General features: G+C 44.7%; 1 protein-coding gene across 1 annotated transcript in view; it reads right to left on the bottom strand.

Moving 5' to 3' along the window:
- The window catches only part of CALCOCO2 (calcium binding and coiled-coil domain 2), a 199930-nt gene that overhangs the window by 146165 nt on the left and 27886 nt on the right, over positions 1–25879 (bottom strand). Inside the window, exons 3-4 of the mRNA XM_088442773.1 lie at positions 17865–18092; positions 1941–2019 (exon numbers count right to left, since the gene is read on the bottom strand). Coding sequence (XP_088298899.1) covers positions 1941–2019; positions 17865–18092 — 307 coding nt within the window. The remainder of the gene's footprint in view (positions 1–1940; positions 2020–17864; positions 18093–25879) is intronic.

The raw sequence follows: 25879 nt of genomic DNA, 5'->3' as shown, positions 1-25879 counted from the left end.
CTGGATGGAATTAGACGACATCACATAATAAAATTTAATAATTTGAAGATTTAAACCCGGGCAATGCCGGGTACTTCATCTAGTAACTGATAAAGCTGAAGAAGCCACCTTACTGCAAGCAGGAATTTAATATAAGATAATGGTGTGCAATAACCTATTTTTGTGGTTAAGGGGTCTATTCATCATCGGGGGCCCCCGATAATGAAGTATTCACCTCGCTGCGGAAATACTTAACAATTCATCATTGCTCCGGTGCAGGGACAACTGCTCCGAAAACTAGCTGTCACCGCGATTAGTAGCGCAGCTATAGAAGTAGCTGCATTACTTACATGTCCCCGCAGCTGGCTACTGCGCATAGGTGACCTGGGGTCATGCATGTACAAAGCTGCCAGGGAGTCAGTGAGGAGGTGGCGGAGAGATCCCTCTTCGCATCCCTGGAACTCCTTCCCATAGGAAGGAGCAGGGCTACAAGAAAAAGCGCCATCTAAAGATGGCACTTGCTCTCGCAGGCAAAGTTTTTGGAGTTTGCTGAATATCAGGTGGTCCTATTCAAACCCCTGATGATGAATGGCCCGGTAACTTAAATATGCAGAAACTAGCATTTCATTTTTCGTTTGATGTCTAGACTCCTAATCCCTAGCTGTAATAAGCTGATAGTGGTTGAGTGATGGTATAAAATCAATTCCCTCTAGATGGTGAAAAGAATCGGGGCTCTAGTGGACGCCCTGTCCAGATAGGAAAAGTGCTAGTACACAATTATATTATATTCATTAATTAATAATGGGAGTATTGGCTGAGGAGCGCTCAGCCAATCAGTGCTTTCCCCACTCATTCTAATGACCTCCATTTTGCGCAAGTACTGCATGGAGGGTGCAGTATTATCCATCTGGGTTCGGGTTACAGGGTTTTTTGTTTTAGGAAGACCAGTGGACTTCTACATGGAACAAAGAAGACCTGATTCAATGGGTAGGTGAGTATGAAATATATATATGTACTGTATATATAGATTTTTTTTTTTTTTTAATAAAGGAACACCCCATTTAGGGTCCACATCCTGTCATTATTTTAAGATTTTCTTTTCAGTGAGACTACATATGCCAGTGGACCCTTAATGTCCGGGTATGCTAGGACTTGTGGTCCCACAAGTGCCTGTATGCCATGGCTGGCTGACTGGGACCAGTAGTCCCACCGTAAACAACAAATTTACACCCTGCATTCACCACCTCCTGATCCTTGGGATGGGGGACCCCATTTTATTTTTGGGGTCCTGACTTTCTCGAAGATATCCAGCCCTGGACTGACTAGTTTGTGGCTGGTTTTACATTATGATAGGGGGACCCCACGTTGTATGTCTTCTTGCTATAGTGTAAAAACCCCTCAGTTGGTTCAACCCGGTGATGGTTGCTGGAAAATCAGGTGGACCTCGCGCCGGGTTTTCCAGTGAATGACCGGGCTCAGAGATCCAGCGCTGGATATGCCTTCGGAGGGCGGGACTCCATGCAATTGTTTTTTTAATGAACTCTTTCTTTACTCTTTAACACACCAAAGCCTGCACAGATCATACTGATCTGTGCAGTGTTTCAGACAAACCCGTCTATTTAATACTTCTATGCAAATACAATTTTGGTGCAACTTTGATCTTATTTTTAACTCGATTCTTAGTAAATCTGTGATTTCTATTGTGGTCCATGTAAAGCAAATGTTATAACCAATGATCTAATGCCATCTATAGTCATGTTTGACATGCGATTTCCCATCGGTTTTGCATTTAGTAAATCTCCAAAATGGAAAATCAACGGGATAAAGCAGGAAATAATCATATCACCCAAAATCGATCTTTAGTAAATGTACCCCCTAGCATCACAATTGCATGATGTGTGTGTGTCTGAAAAAGGCAGTGCAATATGTTCAGACAGCATATGACAAGAACAGATTCTTACCTTTGAATTGAACTGTATTGTCCTTACCGCTTGATACATAAACCCAGGTGCAATAATCCTTAGTAGTTGTCCAGCCAACCTTGAGAGAAGAATACAAGATCAGATGACATAACAAGATGTGACTGAACTGGATGACAGTATAGAATGTAACTGAACTGGATCACTGTTAAAGATTCAAATTTGCTTCAAACATATCATTATGTGGTGGAGATGGAATCAGTATGTTATCCCGACTGCCGCATGGCCGGAAGTTCGAATCCCGGCAGCGGCAGCCCGACAAAACAGCAGAGCCCGGCAACGGAAGGCCTACAGCGCTGGAAATCCCGATCGTGGTAAGGTAAGTATTGTCTAATCTAACCTAACCCCCCTAACCCTCCTTAGGAGTGCCTAACCCTAACCTCCCCCCCTGTGCCTAACCCTAATCCCCCCTCTAAGTGCCTAACCCCCCCTTCCCCGCTGCCTAAGCCTAAGCCCCCCGGGGGAAGCCTAACCCTAAATCCCCCCTGGGGGTGCCTAACCCTAACCCTCCCTCCCCCTAGCCTAACCCTAGCCCTCCCGGGGGGTGCCTAACCCTAAGTCCCCCCCCCGGGTGCCCTACACCTAACCCTCCCCCCCCCGCGGCTGTCCGCTCGCGGTGCCCGGCATCCACTCGATCGGGATGCTGGGCGCCTGTCTCCCATCGTCGGGGAAATGAGCGGCGTCTAGATATAGACCCCGGTCATTTATCCCATGGCGGGATAAAGCAGTCGGGAAGCCGGCTGCCGGGATTCCAGCAGCCTGCTTCCCGATTGTATACCGGTGGAGACATCAGTCTATATCATCAAGTTGTAAACTGTATGATATTGTATAAGCAAAAATTTTTTATTTTTGAAGGGATAAATAACCACCCATAAGTACCTGGTGAGCCGCTGCTGTGCGCATGAATCCTACAAAATTTATTTTTGCTCAGAGCGTAATGGAGCTCCAACTAATTTACAATCAAGGATGATAGTATTTAAAACATAAAATTCCTAATCATTCAAAGAGACCATCAATGCACATAAAGGCCCTCATTCAGAGTCGGTCGCAATAAGCGAGCGCTCGCTCTGAATGAGGGCGGCCGCTTGATTTTTCAAGTGCGGCCTCCTGGTCGCTAATTAAGCTGTGGGTTACCACCCACAGCTTTAGCGACCGACCAGGTTGATGGTCGCGATGCTCAAGACCATCGCGACCATCGGGGCTTGCGACGAGACCCTAAGGCTGGGTCTCGGCAACCGCAAGCCCCAGGGAGCTTCCTGCTCTGATCGAGCAGGAAGCTCCCCACTGACATCACTGCTGATGTCAGTGCGGCCGCCCACGAAACCACCCCCACGCCACGCCTACAAAACGGGGCGAGCTGTCGATCAACATCGACAGCTGCCCCTTTTGTAGTGAGCTCCGGAGCGAGAGAATTTCTCTCTCACTCCAGGGCTTGTGCACGCGCAGTGCAGCCGCTGCGCATGCGCAGGGCCTAAACATCGACCCGGTTGCGAGCACTCAGCGCTTGCGACCGGGTCTGAATGAGGTCCTAAGTTTTTCCTTAGCAATAAAAATTTACATAATATTCTAACTCTCATCTCACTCAGAGTGACAGCTGGGGAGAGCCAGGCAGGCATGTGCCCAGATGACAGGGAGGGCGGAGGCAGGAGGGGTGCCACAACAAAGATGGAGCTGGAGCTGCATCTGCCTCAGCTGTGCGATTACACACAGAGAGCAGGGTGAGTGGGAAGGGATGGCAGTCAGCATACAGTTATCCCCTCCCAGGGGTCGTGCTCTGCAACAATAGGCTGCACTGACCCTGTGTCAGCATGGCCCCTTTGACCTACCTGACATAGTAATGGCCAATTGGGATGGCCATATCACACGACAAAATGCGTTGGCTGGAGTGGCCTTACCATGGCACAATCCGGTCTTCCACCCCTGGTGTATGCCTGAACCAGTTTCCATCTGTATTCAGGAGGGCCGATGCAGAGATGGACACTATTGTGTCAGCCGATGCATCTTTGTATGCGGCATCTGTGCGACAGTATGTAAATGCCGCAGGACGTGTCTTGTCTAAAGAGATGTCTCCTGCCGGCTTCTCTGATCCACAGGACCTAATCTGTACATGTGCAGTGTGACTCCTGTGCATGCGCAAATCAGAAAAAACATTTGCTAACTGGGAAAAATATCGCTCCAGCGTACAACTATGAACCAGCCCCTGGGTGTGTTATTAACTTAATAATATTACACTGTTATTTATTTTCCTTTTTATCTCCCTTTTGTACATGTTTGGTGCTATGGAGACATTTGATAAGGAGTGACATTGGCTGGACTCTGACATGTTTTCCAACCATTTTTGGGACATTAATACATCTGTTTTTCCTTTATATGTTTGTGAGAATTCTGTGGTTCTCCATTTGTATACAAGTGGCTGCTTTTGCAGTTGCACTTTGAAAACCTTTCTGTTTTTTTCTTTTAATGATTGTAAAGGGGATAATTATATTAATTACATTGAATGGGGTTGTTTTGATGATGCTGAAACAGGGATGGCCAATGGTGGTACTCTATTGATCTTTCAGATTGATACAGGATCTCCATGTCTGTGTTTAATTCAATTATCTGTAAAATAATATTAATCTTCTCTAAGATCTATAGTATTTATTCACATGCATGAGTACATCGAAGTGATGCGATATATAGTGAACTATTTGCATAGATCTTCATGAATAGACCCCTAAGTATAATGGCCAATGAGAGGGTCTAATGGCCAATGAGAGGGGTGTTGTTTCCCCATGGTAAAAAGCTTATAGTGGCTAACTGTGATGTGGTTGACAGGTTAGCTTGTTATAGGTATATTACCCATCCTAATCACGATGGATAGCCAATGTCAGTTTGATATTGCATAAATCAGAGGAGGCATAATATCATATGTGGGCCATCCCTCATTGGTGTGAGTGGCCCAACATAGTTGAATTGCAGCTTTTTTACTAATCGTAATAGTAGGAGGCACGTTTGTTGATATTATGCGAGGCAGTGATCAATCTAATCTAAATGCATCTCTAAGTAAAATATAATCCAAATAGCAAGTAAAGAACTAGGTTCTTCCTTAGGAAATGGTTGTGTGGTAAGTAAATGTCTGAAATGGCCATGAATGAATGGTTAAAAGAATAGGATCATAGGGGATCATACAAGGGAGAAGGAGGAATGAATAAAAAAGAGGGAGCGAGTAGTTCAAGTGTTATCTCAGTGTTGTTGGATATGCTTGGAATCTGCGGAGTGAAAATTTTATGAGTGATTGGTTAGTGCAGAATAAATTCAGTAGAGCTATCTATGGTGAGTGTAAAAGTATTGCATATACTGTATGTATGTAAATATATACATGCCTAGCAAGTTGCTAATTATGAATTGCAGATTGAAAAAGTTATGTAAAGAAGATAAGTAATTTTAAGGTGATTGTACATAAAGAGGAGTGTGAGTATAAGGTACAAAAGTTCCCGATGTAGATACTGAGTAGGAAACTGTACACAGTAAAACAGCGTAGTAAATACTTCAGATTTTCAGGAAAGCTCTATAATTGATACATTTGTTGAAACCTCTTGTAGTGAGCGAATCAATTAAATTCTGCCATGTATCCACTAAACGATTCGCTCCATGAGTGATATCGTTTAGTGTGTCCCCGGAAGTGGTGTGCTCAATGTCGTTAACGATATCGTCCAGTGCCGGCTCCCTCCCTCATCAACGACCAGCGGGAGTGCGCATCGCTGGTCTTTGACGGTATGTCCACTGGACGATATAGTGAACGACTGAATGATAACTATATCATTATCGTTCAGTCGTTCAAAATATCATCGAGTGGATATGTGGCTTAAGGGGTAGATTTACTAGTGCAAGTTTTTAGAAGTGGAGATATTGCCCATAGCAAACAGATTCTAGTTAACAATTATCTAGCACCTTCTAGAAGATAATAACTAGAATCTGATTTGTTGCTATGGGCAACATCTCCACTTCTAAAAGCCCGCACTTTAGTAAATTTACCCCTAAAGGTCCACTCACAATCTTTTTTAGTAGTTCACTCATCATGTCACCTCCTTGTTTTTTTCCAAGACCGTGGTGTTAATGTAATAGCTTGCAACTTTACAGACTGTGGGGGAGATTTATCAAAGCTTGGAGAGAGATAAAGTGGAAAGAGCTAAAGTACCAACCAATCAGCTCCTAAAGCTGGGTATACACTAGACCACAGGTTCTTAAACTCGGTCCTCAGGATCCCAAACAGTGCATGTTTTCCAGAATCACAAGTGAAATAATTAGCTCCACCTGTGAATCTTTTAAAATGTGTCAGTGAGTAAGGAATACACCTGTGCATCTGCTGGGTTACCTGGAAACGTGTCCTGTGTGGGGTCCTGAGGACCGAGTTTGAGAACCAGTGTGCTAGACGATGTGTTTACCCAGTGACGGCAGACACGATTTGAAGATATTGGGTGGTCCGTACACACTGCTTGATATGGTGTATGACCGCCCGATATGTAATTTCCCCGCCGCATCCAGAACCATTGTATCGTTCCACGAATCTTCAGATTGGCCTGTACTGTCTACAAAAAATTTTTTCCCCTCCCATGGGATTTTGCTGCAAAGAACACAGCAACCAATGTTTTTAATTTGGATACTGCGTGTATTGAGAGCATGCTTACCTGCTGTAAAATTGGTTGCAAGGTCTACGTAATTTTTTGCGGGCAAAACCTTGCAACCAATTGGATATGCCCCTTAATTAGAACTCAAAAATCACTATTCTGTTAGTTATAGCTCCATTCATACATTAAAGTGACATTTTTCCTAAATAGAAATAGTAATCCTAATGAGATGGATGCTATTCACACTACTACTGCGTTTGTGCAGCAGCTGTGCCAAATGATGCAAAAGCCACAGGCAGGGCCGAAACTAGAAGCTTTGTCACCCGGGGTAAGGCAGTAATTTAGCGCCACCCTCCCCCCCTTGTCTCTGATGCGCAGCCCCGCCCTCTCGTGAGCACATTTTGGGGGTGGGTCTGCACATCATGGGCCTGATTCAGCAGTGTTAGGGAATCTGTGCAGGCGCATGACCCGTTCTGCACATGTGCAGAACATCTTTGCGAGTCCACAAGTACACTGGCAGTAGACTGTCAGTGACTGAGAGTCTGCTGTCATTAGGTGGCGGGGAGGGAGCAGCGACAGCTTCCATTACACGACACGGAGGTGTGTCACCGCCATTGGAGGGGGGGAGGGGAAAGAGGCCACGATCTCTGTCGGCAGACAGAGATTTCCCTGGCCTCTTCCTCTAAACTGCGGCGGACGGCTGCGTGACTCCATGGGTCACCTTAGCCGGCCGATGTTACGCAGTTTATCCGATGCTGCGTTGGACAACGCAGCTCGGATAAGTAATGCACAGGAGGCGTGATGTCTTCTGCTGCATTACCATATCTGCAAGGGTCACAATTGCAAAGCTGCCTGCGTGCATACATCATATATCTATACCCTGCGTGCATACATCATATATCTATAGCCTGCGTGCATACATCATATATCTATAGCCTGCGTGCATACATCATATATCTATAGCCTACGTGCAGCTTTGCAATTGCAATCCTTGCTGAATCAGGCCCCATGTCTTCGTTCTCATCATGCTGGGGGCTTGGCCAGAGCTCCGGGAGCTGTGGGGCAGCCCCCGTCACAGTGTGGATGACGGGCACATGCGCGACTGTGGCCTGCAGGTGGTACAGTGGTACAATGTCCAAAAAGTCAGACTGTCCCCCTGAAATTGGGACAGTTAGAAGGTATGCAAAATATATGTGTAACCCTGGTTAAGGGTTAAAGAACAATAATTTGGATAAATACCTTTAACCAATTATCTATACACTGAAAATGTATTGTATTACTGTACATTTCCTGAGAAAAATAGATATATGTCATGTATTTAATGGAATGAGTAACATGTAGGGCATGCCACTGTACAGTAAGGGTTAATTTGCATGTATATGGTTCACTGAAATTTGTGCTATGTTTTGCTTGTGTACATTTTCTGAGGTAACATCCAGGGCAGCACGAGGAGCTGATAGAAGGTGCCAGAAATGGCACAAGACCTCACTGACTAAAACCCCCTAACATAGGCGTGTAGGGGTCAGTGAGGTAGATAGTGCGAGCTATAGCAAGAGAGGGGAGAGAGTACTATAAGCAGCGCGAGCATCCGTGGCTCGCGCTGCAGACGGGAAGGAGAGAGGCTCGCGGCCAAAGTAAGGGTCACGTGCCTCTATAGCCGGGGGTATAAATAGAATGGCCGGTGGCTTTGCTGGCCAGTCTGCTGATCCCTCCCTCCAGTGCCTGCCCTCCTATGACCCGGGCAGGGCCGCAGAGAGCCGCGGCGCTGCGCGCCGGGGAGGGGGGCACTGTAAGCCCCTCAGCCCGGTGCAAAGCCATGGGGGGCGAGATCAGTGTGATCGCTCCCCCCCCCACAGGCAAAGGAGACTGCAGTCTCCCACTGCAGCTCAGCACACGCTGTGTGCTGGGCTGCTGAGAGAGAGAGAAGGGGGGGGGGAGCGGCACCGGACCCGGGTTCCCCCCAATTTTTTTATATATATATAGAGAGAGAGAGAGAGATAACAGCCCCATTCACATAGTACAGTGAACTTTGACTGACCCTGCTCTCCCTGAACCCCACTGAGCATGTGCAAACAGGGAGGTAGAAAGTGCCCCTTGGTCAGCGACCCATTTTTGGAGGGAAAATCCTGCCCCAATGATTGGTAGCCTGGGTGTCCAGGCAAAGATCCCTGTAGGCGGCCTGTTGCCGCCTACAGGGAGGAGCGTATGGGAGAGCTTATAAAATACCCTCCCCAGGGCTGTCAGTGTTGAGTCTGGGAGGAATTGCTGAAAAAAGGATTGTCTGTGAGGTGTTTCTGTGGAGTGTCCCAGGATCTGTACAAATAGGGGAGCAGTAACCCCTCTCATTTATCCTGGATTACAAATACTGCACCTGGTGCTGTCTATAAGGAGTTTCAGTGGAGTGCCCTTGGAGCTGTAAAAATAAGGATGTTATAACTTTTATGTTTGCCCTGGATTACAATTACCAGACTTCACATTAGCCCGGAAGGCTACCTATCCAATCTGCCAGGGGAGGTGCTCTGATGCTGGATGTGAGTCCCTGGAGGAAGCTTGCCTCGGGACTTGCATAGAGGACCCTGCTTTGGAAGAAGCCCCCTCTGAATAAAAGACTGCCTTCCTAAGTGCCTGTTATCAAGAGGCGCCGCATGTGGAAATCTGTGCATGCTGGGAGAGAAGAGGAGCTGCCTGGAAAGGAGGTCTCATCGCTCCATCATCGTGGATGAAGCCCCAGCTGAGGAAAAGGTCCCGCCAGTGATGAAAACCCTGCTGGCACCCGCACGGGCAGAAGAAAAGACAGCCCCAGAGGAAGAGTGCTTCAGGACCCCTCCTGCTGCTGTGTTTGTTTGCCGGACAGAGCTCCTGTGGAAAGGGATTTTGCACTGTTGCCCCTTGTATAATACCTGCTGGAGGTCTGCAGCTGGGAGCTCCGGTGCGGTGCCTAGCATCCCAGAGTTTCCCTGGACATCATGGGGGCTGAACATCCACAGCCAGGGGTAAGAACACCAGACCTAGACCTCCCTCTGCTAAGCTTTTGTCGCCTTTCTTCCTGATTGCAGCTCTTACCTTTAGATAGTATCACCCAGCCAGGACACCCCCTCACCCTCTTCCCTTAGTGCCTTCTAATGGTTCCCTTAATTTTTCCCTGAGCACAGGTTATTAAATAGGGTTTTCCTCTTTGTAGTTGTGAGCTGCCTCTGAGCAGCTGTAGGATGGGGCTCCCAGTTAGTTAGGGGTTCTGTCACTTTATTAGGAGAGGGTTGAGATAACTCAGTAGCTTATTTGTGAACATAGGGGGGAAGTAAGAGATAGGTCGCCCCCTCTCTCTCTGTACAAATCTGGGGCTGATTTGGGGTGCTGTTATTCTTCCTGTGAACCTCCAGTTCATACTGGGAGGGGACCTGACTTGTGTTTCTGCGTCTGCTCATGTCGGATGCAGCTGTGGGTGATGTGCAATATGTCCTATGTTTACCCTGAAACTAAATGTCATGCCATTGATATGTATTTTTTTTCTCTGTTTGCGGTTGGCCATTGGTGTTAATGAATTGATTGGTAGTGACCCGCCATGGTCCTTCGTCTGTCATAGTATTCTTTAATGCTGTTTATTGCTCACTGTATTTTTCAAATGTATTAGCTGATTTAATGCTAAATCTATACCTGCTTAACCACTGCCTTACCTGGCTAGTATTGTTTTCTGGTAGCTGATAAACTCTTAACCCTGTGTAACCTCAGTTGGCAACCTTTTCTTAACTAATGAATTGTGCCTGAGACTGTTAGCCGTTACAGCTGGAGAACTACAAGTACCAGCCTAACCTGCATATGCTTTATTGTACTTGGAGCTATTTACCCTGCATAGATTGTTAGCCGTTACAGCTGGAGAACTAAGTAGCAGCCTAACCTGCATGTGCTTTATTGTACTTGAAGCTATTTATACCCCTTTTACACCAGAGCAAAAACCTGGGTTTTTGCTGGGTCTACCCGGGTCGCAGCTCAGTGTAAAAGGGTCCCTGAAAAATAACCCGGGTCAAGTGACCCTGCAATCTAACCCAGGTAGCTACCAGGGTTGGACCCAGGATGGACCCAGGTAATGGTGCAGTGTAAACGGTGCAACCCGGGTTATCTGACCTGGATCATGCCTAAAATGAGCGGATTGGTGGTTGTGGAGCATTCACCTCCCACTTTTTATGACCTCACAGGTTTAGCAGGGCAGACCTGAGTTCAGTGTGAACAGGGCTGACCTGGGAGTAACCCAGATCAAAGGTGCAGTGTAAATGGGTCTGACCTGGGTCTGACCAGGGTTGGAACCATGTCCAAAAACCCAGGTCGGACCTGGGTTTTTGGTGGAAAAGAGGTATAACTCTGCATAGACTGTTAGCCGTTACAGCTGGAGAACTACAGGTTCCAGCCTAACCTGCATGTGCTTTATTATTCTTGAAGCTATTTACTCTGCATAGACTGTTAACCCTTACAGCTGGAGAACTACAAGTACCAGACTAACCTGCATGTGCTTTATTGTACTTGGAGCTATTTACTCTGCATAGACTGTTAGCCCTTACAGCTGGAGAACTACAAGTACCAGACTAACCTGCATGTGCTTTATTGTACTTGGAGCTATTTACCCTGCATAGACTGTTAGCCGTTACAGCTGGAGAACTACAAGTACCAGCCTAACCTGCATGTGCTTTATTGTGCTTGAAGCCATTTACCCTGCATAGACTGTTAGCCATTATAGTTGTAATAATACAGATACTTATCCAATTTGCATATGTTTTAACTATTGCTTTGCCAACTGAGGTCACCGGTAGAGGACGGGGAGGTAATAAATAAATACCTTGACATTGAAAAGTGTAATTTATTTCATTCAATCTGTGAATGGTAAACATTTCCTGTGTCAATTGTTATTCTTTGATTGGCAGCAATAAAATTGCGTTGCATCTTCCCTCCTGACTGGTCATTGTGTCTGTCTGCAAAAGGGGAATACAGGCTTGCCTCTCTGTCACGGTGTGTCCTCTCTTAGCATGGGGAAACCGGTCACCGAAGCATTCCGAACACACCTGAACCTGGTGCTAGTGGTGCAGCACTGTACTAATTTTCAGAGCATCACATGTGCATGGACTCTGTCAGGCTGATTATTAACTATAGCATTGCTACAAGCATACATACTATTGGCAGGAGTTAAATGTCAAAGTGAAAGAGCTACAGTGTAACCGGTATTGGTCCGGGGAAGGAATTTATTATATGTCATTAGATTGGATAGAGATAATCTACAGCAGGAAGGGAAAGTGTTACAATATACCAGGCACACGGCTTTGTGCTCTGGCTTTTGCAATTTAACCCCCACAGGAAACTATGGTAGTAGCATCTGGAAAAGTTAATGAAATATCAAGGTAGTAAAATACAATAACTTTTCAGTGAGAGCTCCTTGTACCTTGTCGGGAACTAACACATATTAACAAATTGGATATCAGAGACTATAATCTCTGCAAGGAAACAATATTCGGATTCAATAGTCCAATGGAGGACAGACAGCACGTTAAACAGTTATAGCAAAGATGACACCTGTGTAAACAGGACTAAATAATATTTGGGACACGGACTATCACTTAATTTAGTTCTAGTGCTCACGTTATGCATGTACCCAGTATAAATTGTAATTTGTAATAATATTGTTACTGCGCTCCAGTATTTAGACTCATATTCATGAACGAGGAGAAATGTTATTAATGTTATGTCACATGTGAAATGTATGCTTATGTATGTGAATATCTTTCCTTTTTTGTTCTTCATAAAAGTAATATATGACAAGTTAACTATTTGTATGTTTACTTAACTGGAGCCTACAAAGAGAAAGGAAGCAGGTAGTGAATGTAATTCCAAAGTAAACTGTATTTGTACATTGTGTTAATACACAATATTAACCATTGGGTTTTCCCAAGTAGACCTACATAGAACATAAGTACTTGGGTGGAGGCACTGACAATGGGAATGTACACCACTTAGAGGAATGCTATGGGTGGGTACATTAGGAGTAACTAAGGAGTTAGTAACCTGGTGACCCTTTAGAGGGTAAAGGGGGTTACACATATATATATATATATATATATATACGTGTATATATATATATATATATATATATATATACACGTATACTTATATATACGTATATATAGACATATATATATATATTATACATATATACACACACACACATTGGTGGGGTGTATTCAAGAAGGGAGTTACCTAGCCCTTTAGAAGTGTTAGACATGGCCACCCACTCTTCTGGTAGCACCACCATCACAAGGTGACCAAAGACCCATCCTCACACTGCATGATGCATGTGAATGGTATATATATTTGTCAGTATTTCAATTAATTCTAGGTAAAAATATACAGTGCACACAGTGCTGCTCCTTTTGTCTAATTAACTCAGCACAGCTTTTCCATTCAGTGGGCCTGATTCAGACCTGCTCGCGAGCGCACGGCTCCGGCCTGCACATGCGCGAGACCCGGCCAGCGACGGTCGCTCCGTCGCTACGGGTCTCGCACCAAACCGGGGCAGCTGTCGATTGTGATTGACAGCTTGCCCCGTTTGGAGGCGGGCAGGGGGGGTGGCTGACCAAACGGAGGCGTTCCCGAAGGAACGCCTGTCGTTTGGGGGTGGCCCCACTGACATCACGAGTGATGTCAGTGGGTGAGCTTCCGGCTCTATTAGAGCCGAAAGCTCACTGGGGCTTGCGGGAACGAGACCCTACCACAAGGGTCTCGTCGCATGTCCCGATGGTCGCCATGGTCACGACCATGGCGACCATCACCTGGCCGCTCGCTAAAGCTGTGGGTGGTCACCCACATCTTAGCGAGCGGCCAGGAGGCCGTCTTTAAAAAAAACAGGGTCCTGATTGTATGCCATTTGTGTCTAAAAGTTGGTAAACAGATGATATGTTGCCCAATCCAATGGATCGGGCGACATATCGTCGACATCGGCCACTGTGTACCCACTATGGATGACCATGCGCTCCCGCAGGTCGACCAACGGGGTCGTTCCGTCGGCCTGGCGGTAGAGAGATGGCCAGGGCCCAGGGGAAGGGGTTGCGACCAGGGCCATCTCTTCCATTGGGCTTGTTGGGCATGTGCCCAAGGGCCCGAAGCTTGTAGGGGCCCGCAAACATGCCCCCCTGCAGCCGCAGCCAGTTGGTAAATTTGTGATATTTTTATAAGCCGACCGCCGGTGCAATGTCTTCTGATCTAACAACCTCCCCCCAGGTTACGAGTACTCACCTCAGTCCCAGTTTCATTTCATCCGCCGGGTTCAGGTCAGACAGACAGAGTCTCTCTGCCTGTGTGGGAGGTCTGATGGGCATGCAGGAGGGTTTCATTTTATTGACCATTTACATTTTTTTCCTGTGAATGGATGGGTAGGGGCCCCGATGCATTAGTTTGCCCAGGGCCCACACTGCTGTTAAGACGACCCTGGTTGCGACCTAATAGCAGGAGGTGAGGCGATGTCTCTTTAGACACAAAAGACTTTTTTGCAGCGCTGCACACTAGGGAGGGGGGTGCTGTGAGCCCTTCTGCCTGTTGCAAATCCAGAGTGCGAATGTTGCGAATCCAGTGTGATCACTCTCCGCCACAAGGAAGAGGAGACTGCTGCAGCCCGGCACACAGCAGGGTGTGCTGGGCTGCTAGCAGGTAAGTGGGGGGGCAGCATTGGACCCGGGTCCCTCCAGCAAGCCCGGGCCTGGATAATAAGTACCCGCCCACCCCCTCCAAGTGACCACTGCCGATGCCAGGTAGGTGAATGGAACCGGTACCCGACATATCGTACGGTCGGGCACCGGATCGCGTAATGTTTACTGGCTGCCTGATGTGTAGGCCCATTGGCCGTTGCATCGCTGAGTACACACATCGGTAAGTGTGTGCCCAGCTTAAGTGCAAACTTACAATGCATTAGGGAAAAAAATTCTGCTTATACAGAGTTGACCGCAAACGTGAGATGTGACCAACGCTGCATACAAGGGCGTATTTATAATGGGTGCAGGGTGTGCGGCGCACATGGCCCCTGGTTCCAGGGGAGCCCGCACCACACACCCTGCACCCATCTTTTTTTTCATACTTACTTCTCCGAAGTCCCACGAAGTGGTGCTACACAAAACGCCTGTAAAATTGGGTGCCGTGGCCATTTTCCAAGTGTTTTGTGCATGCGCAGTAGGAAATCACCAGGAAAATGGCTGCCGTACCATTTTCCCGGTGACCTGCACATTCCCGGAGTCTGTGCCCAGAGTCTACTGCTGCTGTCAGTTCGCTGTGAACATGGGCCCCCTCCTCTCTTAATACGGCCCTGGCTGCATAGGTAGCAAATAAGGGGGGAAACAGCCCAACTTGCATTTATGTATGAATCCTTCTCTTCATGCATCTCTAACCTAGCCATAAGTTACACTCCCTCTTGTCCTCTGCAATCAGCCTCTGACTTAAGCCTCTCCTCTTCCCTGATAACCACCTCTTACTCCCTAGCCAGTCTGACCAGACTTTACCTCAACCTCTGATCTTTTAATTGTTCTCTCAAAACCCATCTCTTCACTATAGCCTACCCTGTCCCCACCTGATACTCAGGGCCAATGCAAAGTTTCTTGGCACCCTAGGCATAGCTTCAGTTTAGCTCCCCCCTCCCTTCTCTCTGATAGCTACACAAGCCCTTATACAGTAGTGGTCCCCTCTATGCAGTGCCCCCAGTAGTGCCCCTTATACAGTGCCCCCAGTAGTGCCCCTTATACAGGCTTGCCTATCCTCCCGAATAAGCCGGGAGCCTCCCGATTATCGGGTGCCGCTGCCGGCCCCCCGGGAAGGCATGCAAGCCTCCCGCAAGTCGCCATCTCTCCCTGAAGCGTGTCATCGTGGCCCCGCCCCCCGCTTTACAATGCCGTTTACGCCGGCATTGTGAAGAGGGAGCGGTGCCGCGATGACGCAATCTCGCGCCCACATCCCCGGCCCGCACTGGCGACGTCCCCGCAACAACACTGGCCACACCCCCCGCTGTAAGCTGACATTCAGCCCCCTCCCGGAAGGAGGGAGCTGAATGTCGGCAAGTATGCCCTTATACAGTAGCAGTCCAGCTGTGGGTGCAGCAGCCAATGAGAGTCTGTCTGTCTCTCAGTGGCTGCTACAACAAACACACCGCCGCCGGGTAGTACGAGTGTGTTTGTTACTAAGTGCGGTCTGCACTACGCTGACTGAAACCACGGACATGTTTCTATTTGTGGACCCGGCTGCGCCCTCCAGTGGCCGGTGATCTAGGCAGCTGCCTAAAGGTAGCGCCGGCCCTTTTGATACTACTACCTTTGCATGTTCTACCAGCTTTAAGTCCATGATAACTCTGAGCCAGTAGCTCCTTTTTTCCCAGCACTACATCTAGACCAGTGGTTTGCAAATTTGGTCCTCAGGACCCCACACAGTTCATGTTTTCCAGGTCACCCAGCAGGTGCACAGGCGTATTCATTACTCACTGACACATCCACATGTGGAGCTAATCATTTCACTTTTGATTCTGCTAGGAGACCTGGAAAACATGAACTGTTTGGGGTCCTGAGGACTGAGTTTGAGAACTTGGGCTATAGACTGTAAGCTCTCATAAGCAGGGCCCTCTACCCTTTTCCTCACATCTGCACCTATATCAACCTTATCTGTACTTTTTATGTGTGATTGTATTTTTTACAACTTTCTGATTTCCAAAATGAAGATACTATTTTTCTGCAGACTATTATTACATTACCAAATACCATTAATAGTTAATGTTAGGTTTCTAAAGTCAATATATCTTTTCATTAAGTGAATCAAATTCTTTCATGTCTATACATAGCATTTTTGAGTAATGTGGTGGATGTAATGTGAGTACCCCCAATCATTTTAAATAGTTGTCTCCTAAGGGGATTATCACAATGGTTATTCAAATTTCCTGCATATATGGTCGAGGACCTCATAACTGCTCTTAATACTTCATGAACTCCATGTATACGGAAATGTTCTTAAATATATTCCACAGGACATATCTGTCCTCACATAGAAGCTTTCTCATGGAGCGCTCTACATCACATTCCTGTTATAGACGTGAGGAGGGTTACGCAGATTTGGTCGTGCCCAATTAGAAGATTCTGGCTCCAAGTAAAGAATTACGCAGAGGCGTCTTTGATTAACTATGTCCCCCTTTATGGCAGAATGGGCAATATTTGTCCTTATTCCAGCTGATATGAGGGCTAGTAAGGGAGGTAAACGTTTACTTTTAGCAATTAGTGCAGCGGCCCGAAAGACAATACTACATGAATGGATTGTATCATCTTCTCCGTCACTCTCATTATTCTAGTATAAATTATTTCATCTTTTCCATGTGGATTGGATTGAGATTATACTAGATAAGGAATCCAAAGTCGAAAAATGTTTCATCATGTGGGAGAACTATAAATCCACTTTCTCTTTGGAAATGAGGCGTCAAATTCATGGCTGTATTAAAAACACATCTTGGTATTTACTTTGTGTCTTGGATAAGGATCCCCCAATAGCTATTACTCCTGTAACGCTTTATAGGTTTTGTGGGGGGAGGGTTCTCTTGGGTTGTGGAGCCTCTGAAGGGAGGCAAGGGGGTTGGGAGAGAGTCATTATTATTTATTATTATTTTACATCTTTTACCCCACTTTTTTTTATTTTCTCTATTTCCTTTTTTTCATTGTTATTTGTATTTTTATCATGGGTTGTATATGTTGATTTACAATACAAGGTAATTGTATGGAATTGCAATGGATAATTTCTGCACGCTCCTGCAATGCCGTCCCAACGCACTGGCACGCCTGCATTCGCCCGCCCCCCCCCCCCCTTGGATATCTTGAAATTCATAGAACGTAATATTTGAGAACTCCCCCCCCCGAGACTTCCTGTCAATCACTGTGCTCGGGGTCTGCGTAGCCTCTGCAAATGCATTTCCCATCGCAATTGCTAGTTCGCGCACGCACACTGCGGTGCATATGCATGCACAATGCAAATTAATCGACCGATTGCGTGCGTCTTTGCAACTGCGATCCTTGCTGAATCAGGCCCACACAGCGATTTTCATGGGATAATCATAAAGTTCATGGTGAAAAGGGCTGTGGTTACCAGATTGCTTGCTTGACAACTGCTGAAACGGCTGTGGATAGGGGCATATGCTGAGCACAATACATTTTTTGGATCTTTCATTTGGAATATTAATAGAAAAATTCTTACTACAAATTACTTATAAGTTATTATAGTATCAAACCTACAATGCATGATAAATTACCTTAAAGAGGCCAACCCAGTCGTTTTTGCCAGGGTTGAAGTTTTCTCTTGGGCTGAATTCGCATTTTACGTCTCTGTCTGGTGCATAGTTTTTTGGCACATCTATGAAGATCACATGTGAAAAATGTCTTTGTTCAGGTGGAATATATATATATGATGTGGGTGGGCCATCTGCTTCATCCATATTTCCAGGAGACTTAACGCCTGAAATTTGTGGCCCCGACCTTTTCTGTAGATAGATAGCAATAAGTAGAAGTAAACAGATGAAGTAAACATGATATATATAAAATTATATGCAGGAACTCATAATGGGTGTGCGTACATTGGGCCTGATTCAGAGATGTATTATTATTATTATTATTATTATTACCAGTTATTTATATAGCGCACACATATTCCGCAGCGCTTTACAGAGAATAGTTGGCCATTCACATCAGTCCCTGCCCCAGTGGAGCTTACAATCTAATAATCCCTACCTCATGCTCACACACATACACACTATGGTCAATTGTGTGGGAAGCCAATTAACCTACCAGTATATTTTTGGAGTGTGGGAGGAAACCGGAGTACCCGGAGGAAACCCACGCAAGCACAGGGAGAATATACAAACTCCACACAGTTAGGGCCGTAGTGGGAATTGAACCCATGACCTCAGTGCTGTGAGGCAGTAATGCTAACCATTACACCGGATGTAGCGCATATCTCCGATGTTTTCTACTCTGCGCATGTGCAGAAAGAGTTCTGCGATTCCGCACGGAATTCCCCCAAGCCTCTGCCTGATTGACAGGCATAAGCATTTGGGGGTGGGAACAGCCTACGTTCCTGGAAATGGGGGCTCCCATTTTCTGGGAGTGCTAAGGCCAGGGTGTGCGTCCATGGACACTCGCAAGCCGGCAGGGCCCGGTCAGGCTGCAGTAAGTTTCAGCTACCATAGTCTGGCCAAAGGGACAACAATCGCGACCGATTGTTCCGATGGTGATCTCAGACTGCGACCTCGGTTACAGTGCTGGGATCACTCAGATGCAGCAAAGTGGTGTCTGTTTCCTACAGACACCTCCTTCTGAATTAGCATTTGAGATGGACGTAATTGTACAATCACTTGTGTGCGACTCTGCAATTCCGTCCATCTCTGAATCGGGCGCATTGTGTACATGGACAGAGACTGATCACTAGTTGGTCTACATACACCGAGCTTCAAATTCAACAATCAATTATCTTCAGATTCAATAGGCATGGATGGATAAATGTCAGCGATCAGTTTATAAATGCACATAATAATAGGTTACGCTCTGACTAATTAAGTGCTCAGCAAAATATATGCATCCAGAGAATAGCAGGTCTCATTTGAGATTTTTTTTTTAAAGTAATATTGATTGTACATCTGTGTCCCGGGTCGCACCCAGGATTTTGTTCACAAGCCCATCCCGTATGCGACACGGCTGAGACCCCTTAAAGACAGGCAGCCCAGCCCGGCATTAGTGCATTAAGGGGTCTCAGCCATCGGCATCGCATGTTGAGTTGGCACATGGAGATGAGATCATCTTCAAGCGCTGGCTCTTCCTATGTAGTGAACGTGACCCAGGTCACATCACGAGCAGGGTTTAACGCGTGTTCAACCCTTCTCAAGACCAGGGTTCAAATGTGGCCCGGTTTATTTCAACCAGGCAATTTCACACTGCACAGTAACCCTGGTTGCAGAGCGTTCACGTGCAATAATAACCGGGGTTATTGGAGCAAGTGTAAAAGTGGTATAAAAGACGTGAAAGTAACAAATACCTGGAAATCTCTGCCAATTAGTATTCTGCTTGTTTTAAGAATGCATAAGCCTAACCTTCCTTGTTCCACTGCCTTTTCTGGCATCTGACAAACCAAATCGTTGTCAAGTACATTAAAGGGAAAGAAAACAAGCAAAAATGTTATCATCCCAATATAAACAGGCATTAACTAAGGCTATATTGATAGTTTATTAACTTATAGGAGATCAATTAAATTAGCCGCAAGGGGGAGGGCAAGCTGCCATTGCAACGGCGTACACACAACAGCCATAGCAACTGAACTCACCCCTCTCGTGGCCCAATCTCTCCCTGGACTTTTTTTTTTTTTTTATAACTCCAGCTCTGCTCCTAAGAATATATAAATATATAAAAAAAAAATCTCTTTGAAAAATATATAGATGTCGACAACTATTGTATCCTATTAGCTAAGTTGAAAGAAAGGAGGGAATGAGAGATCACCTATTTAAATTATCTCATTAATATAATACTCTACAGATATTGCTCTACAGATATTACTTTTAGGGCATAAATAATTGTGGGCTCCACATGTACGCCGAGGGAACATACGGCGACGGACATGTGCTCACATTTCCATCGCCGGGCATGCGGAGCCCACCGATGTATTCCCTAATCATCCCAACAAGCATATTCCAAGGATTCATTTAAACCTCTTGGGTGCATTGTATCCAACTTGAAGATCCAGACAGACTCCCCCAGACATAATTTCCTGAACCTATTTCCTCCTCTTTTAGTTTCTTGAAATCTTTCCACTGCCATAATGGAGAGACCCTGAGAGTCCCCATTATGGTGACGTGAAAAGTGTCTAGAGATACTATGGGCTCTATTTATTAACATTATTTTGATTAAAATAAAGTGAAAAAGGGTGTTTTCACACCCTTTTCACTTTATTTTAGTATCACCTATAGTTATTACAGGGCAATTGGAGTAGAATTCGTAAAATTCTACTCCAACCCCTAAGTATCACTTAATTTTAGTAAGCAGATCGCATTTCCCATAATTGTAATGGGAAATGTGATCCGACCAGAGTTACTAAATATAAAATGTGAAAAAAATATCTAGGGAGACCCTGTGATAATAACGCCACCTGGAGGTGGCGTTATCCAGGGTCTCCCCCGGTTACTGGACTCCTGCTCTGCTCTAACGGGGAGAGCAGAGCTGGGTCGGTTCCAGTAATCAGCTGAGTGGTCTAAACAGACCACAAGCTGATTCACTGCAAAAAAAAAAATTAACTTACCTGACTCTAGGGACCAGTGATCGGGGCTCTGGGTGATGTCCTCCCTCCGGTCAGCTGGTCTCCCATAGTGCACTGCGGCACAGTCGTCAGGTGATCGGGTCCCAGTGCAGTATGGGATATCACCTGACGGAGGACATGGAGGACGTCACCGGAGACCCGGATCATGCAGGTAAGTGTAATTAAGGGAGGGGGGGTCGCGGGGGGGGTCTGCGATCGCAGGGGCGGGGCTTAGCACCAGGGGGCGGGGCTTAGCGCCGCGGGGGTAGCAGCGACGGCCGGTCGGCTCATGCGCGGGGACTTTGTCACGGTATTTTTTACGAAAATACCGTGACTAGTGTGCGGATGGGATTCGCAGGGACAGAGCTTTTTCGCAAGCTCTGTCCCTACAAGGGATTTGTAGTAAATCCCTGTGAAATATCACACTACAATCTGCATTCAATATGTGGATTGTAGTAAATAGAGCCCTATGTGTTTGAATCTTTTTTATTATATTCCTCCTATGTTCCCTGAAATGTGATTTTAGTGTTTGGGTTGTCCTCCCAACATATTGCATTGAGCATGGACATTCTAGTACATAAATACAATAAGTAGATTCACAATTAATAAACTGTTTTATTTAAAAAAGCTTCACATTCACTTTAGGCGTTATACTTGTGTGTTTATTTTTCATATATCTAGAAGTCAGACACACTGACTTGTTACAACGATAGTTTCCTAGTAGTTTGGGGGGTAACCAATAAATTGATTTTGTGTTAGCCTCTGGTTCAGATTTTAATTCACTTGGAGCTAACAGATTTTTTTAGGTTAATATTCTTCCTGAAAGTGATGACAGGTTCATCATGTAAACATAAATTAAGTAGAGAATCTTGTTTGAGGATTTCATAGCTATTCTGAATGATCTTTTTTATTTTAATAGATTTAACATTACATTTTTTTTTAAAAGTTATTTTTTCTTTAGTGATGGAAGTCTCCACATCCAAGGAGATATTTTTATGAGAATCATCTCGCTTTTTGTTGGTGTTATTTTTCTTCTTATAATTTTTATTTTTATTTGTATTCTCTTTATCACTATTCCTATTTCCTTGGGTGTGGTGGGATCCAGCTAGAGTTTTGGCAAAACTCTGAGCCTCATTTAACAAGGATTCTGGATAACCACTACTTTTAAATTGACTAAGCATATCATCTACTTTTAGGAAAAACTCTTCATCTTGTGTACAATTATAACGCAATCTGATAATCTGATTTTTCAGGATGTTTTTAATCCAAGGCTTATAATGCCACTTTCATAGTGTAAGTAATTATTGGCCCCTACTGGCTTATTATAATTTAAAGAAATTATTTTATCGTCTAGTACAGAGAATGTTATATCTAGGAAGTTAATTGTGTCATAACTAAAAGTGTGAGTAAAATTTCAATTATAAGTGTTATCATTCAAATAGGAAAATAGATATTTCCCAGCGCTCACCCAAATGTGACACAATAGAATTAGTATTTTGAAATAATATAGTCAAAAAATATGTAACAAAGTAAATAAAAATTATTTATTGGGTAAAGTGCCAGTTTAGACATATAAAATGTAACCAATTGGTTAGAACAAACACAATATGAAATGACAGCTAAAAAATTTTGCTGATTCCACGACACCGTTCTAGGTGTGCATATACTACCAGGTGAAGGTATATGAGAGTAATCTGAATGTATCACCTAATACCAGTATACAACATCTATTTGATAATACAGGACAAAACAAAACACATGATATAGATCAAGTATAAAAGCAAATTCCTAGACTTCGGTTTAACCATTTAACTGCCGATTTTTTTTTTATGAGTGATTTAGGTGAAGAACATCCATTTTAACATATCCAAAATGGTTTCATTAAAAAATATATATTTTTTTAAGGTTTGTAAAAAAAAAATAAAAAAAAAATATTTTTTTAAATAACTGAACATCAGAACCACCATCGGAACATCGAAAACATCAGAAACATCACGACTATCGTGACGTTCAATTTGAGACCAGATACAGGACCCAGGTATGTCAGGGTGTCTTACTTTTCCCCAGCGGCTGCTCAGTTCTGCAGGCGCTGGGTAGGGGGTCCTGCTTTGCTGACCAATCAGCAGTGATTGGCAGCACAGCAGACAGAGGGGGAGAGGGTGCTGGCAACCAGAGGGACAGGAAGTTCCCTCTGAGAGCAGCAGCTGTGGGAAGATTCTCTTCCTGCAGCCGCCCTCATGTTTATCTGTCTGGATAAAATTTTATGTCCAGTACAGATAAAGAACTGCCCGGTGTGGTCATTAATTTTTTCCTTGAGTTAATTTCTCTCTAAAACAATGTCTCCATGTTGTTTGTTTGTTTATTTCATATATGTGTGATACACACAGTCCAGCATTGTCTGTGCGTTTAAATTAAAATCCTAGAACGTATCCATTAAGTTCTTTCACCTGTGCACCTGAACACCAATTGAATACCAATTAACTGCCTATAAAGGGATACTCAGTGCAGACCAGGAATTATCCCAACCAAAGCCTGACAAAGCCTGGCACAGCAGGTGAAAAGCATTGCATTATGGGAACCTCTGGACACTGACACTCTCAGATACACCGGATAGTGTAAGTCTGCCGGCAGACCTCCGTGTCCTAAACACTTGCCTCCTGCACTGGCTGCGCATGAGACATGTGAGCAAACAGTCTATTCCTTCTCCTTCCGGACAACAGCAAAAGGCACAGATGCACCTCCGCGATCCTTACAGGAGGAAACCGTAAGAGCTGCCTGCTTAATAGCTGAGCCGGACCACATCTATACAGACTATTTCACAGCACGGAAGACACAGAAACAGCCTCCCGCTCTCCACTAACTCGGGTGAGTGAAACGCCGGTCAGGCGTATCACCCGTTGTTATAACTTCAGACTGCTTGTATTTTGCCCCACCTTGGCAATACAGACTTGTTATAAACAGGGTTCTAATGACCATTGGGAACACGCTGCTTCTCATATAAGGAAGTTTAATTCAAATCTTTCTTCCTTAAACCGGAGTCTAGGAATTTGCCTTTATACTTGACCTATATCATGTGTTTTGTTTTGTCCTGTATTGTCAAATTGATGTTGTATACCGGTATTAGGCGACACATTCAGATTACTATCATTTACCTTTACCTGGTAGTATATGCACACCAGGGGTGTATCTAGGTATCCAAGTGCCCTTGGCAATGTAATGGACTGGTGCCCCCCCTATGCAGTGCCCCCAGTAGTAATCCCCCCTATGCTGCATTGCCCCCAGTAGTAGTCCCCCATATACAGTGCCCCCAGTAGTAGTCCCCTCTATACAGTGCCCACAGTTGTAGTCCCCCCTATGCTGCATTGCCACCAGTAGTAGTCCCCCTATACAGTGCCCCAATAGTAGTCCTCCTACACAGTGCCCCCAGTAGTAGTCCCCCCTATACAGTGCCCCAGTAGTAGTCCCCCCTATACAGTGCCCCCAGTAGTGGCCCCCCCTATACAGTGCCCCCAGTAGCGAACACCCCCCCCATAAAGTGCCCCCAATAGCGGCCACCCCCTATACAGTGCCCCCCTGGTGTGCCAGGCTTACACAGATACCAACATCTCAGAAAGCTGACGTAATTTTGTTTAGTCAGTTATATTATTTATACTCACAACTATTTTCTTTTTAATAACACATTTTTCCTTCAAGCACTTGTCCCATGGGGACCAGTTTTGCGCAAAGCTTTGCGAATCTCTATATGGGCCGCTTAGAAGATTATTATATCTGGATCGGACCATATACAGAGAACATTGGTCCTCTATGGCCGGTATATAGATGATTTGTTTATTATTTGGAAAGGGGCCCTGTTTTAGCACAAAAATTTATTGATTATTTGAATGATAACACTTATAATTGAAATTTTACTCACACTTTTAGTTATGACACAATTAACTTCCTAGATATAACATACTCTGTACTAGACGATAAAATAATTTCTTCAAATTATAAAAAAATAGTAGGGGCTAATAATACACTATAAAAGTGTGAATCTGATACAGATACTTTTAAAGAAGCTGGCAATATCAGTTTACAAAAATTGTTATATAAACTTGAAGACTGTCTTAGAACTGAATCTAAACATTGGTTAGATAGTCTGAATTTAGAGAAATATCTAGATAAGGGGATTATCCCTCGGAGCCTCAGGTTATCCAAACCATCGATTTTTCCAGAAGGCTCAGAATTTCAACTAGAATGGGATAAAACTCTAGATTCCTGTTCCTTATCACTCATGAAATTAGTTATAAAATATAGATGTGAAAAAGTTCAGGAATGTGAGAAGGACATAGAGGACCTGAATAAGGATTTGGATCCCTTTATTAAATCTGCAGAATTTATAGAACAAGATCGGGTCATTAGTGAAAGAATAGAAAGATATGAGAAACAACTCCTAGAAAATAAACAGAAAAAATTCAGGAGAGATTTAATCGATTATAAAGAGAATAGGATTAGATCATATAACAAGAACAGAAATAACGAGAGGAACATTCAGTCCAATTTTCCTGCAAATACATATACACATAAGTATTACAGTAATGATAAATATTTCCATACTAAATCTGATCCTAAATCCACCCATGAAAATCGGTTGGAGTCAAAACATAGAACACAAAATGACTCAATGGGAACTGAGTTCTCCAAACATTTGGATCTTGGGACCAAACCTAAGACTAGATTCTCTAACCAAGAACGTCCTATGAGACAACGTATTGTCTCAGAGGATTTTCAGGAAGAACGCTCATTACCCGATCATTGGAAGAGAGATCATCAATCCCGCTATTATGTTCCAAATTACAAAAGACAAAGAGACAGAAGCCTAGAGGTAGAAGGGGAGGTTCCCACGCCAATAAGAAAAAATCTCAAAAGATTATAAATTCTTTAAGGAGTGATCAGCAGGGAACAAGTGTAAATAATGTTGACACTATACCATGTAATGTTTTCAATTTA

Source organism: Taudactylus pleione, unplaced genomic scaffold (assembly GCF_031769625.1).
Source record: "Taudactylus pleione unplaced genomic scaffold, aTauple2 ptg000317l, whole genome shotgun sequence".
In the NCBI taxonomy this organism is placed as follows: Eukaryota; Metazoa; Chordata; class Amphibia; order Anura; family Myobatrachidae; genus Taudactylus; species Taudactylus pleione.
This window is presented reverse-complemented; position numbering and strand designations above follow the sequence as displayed.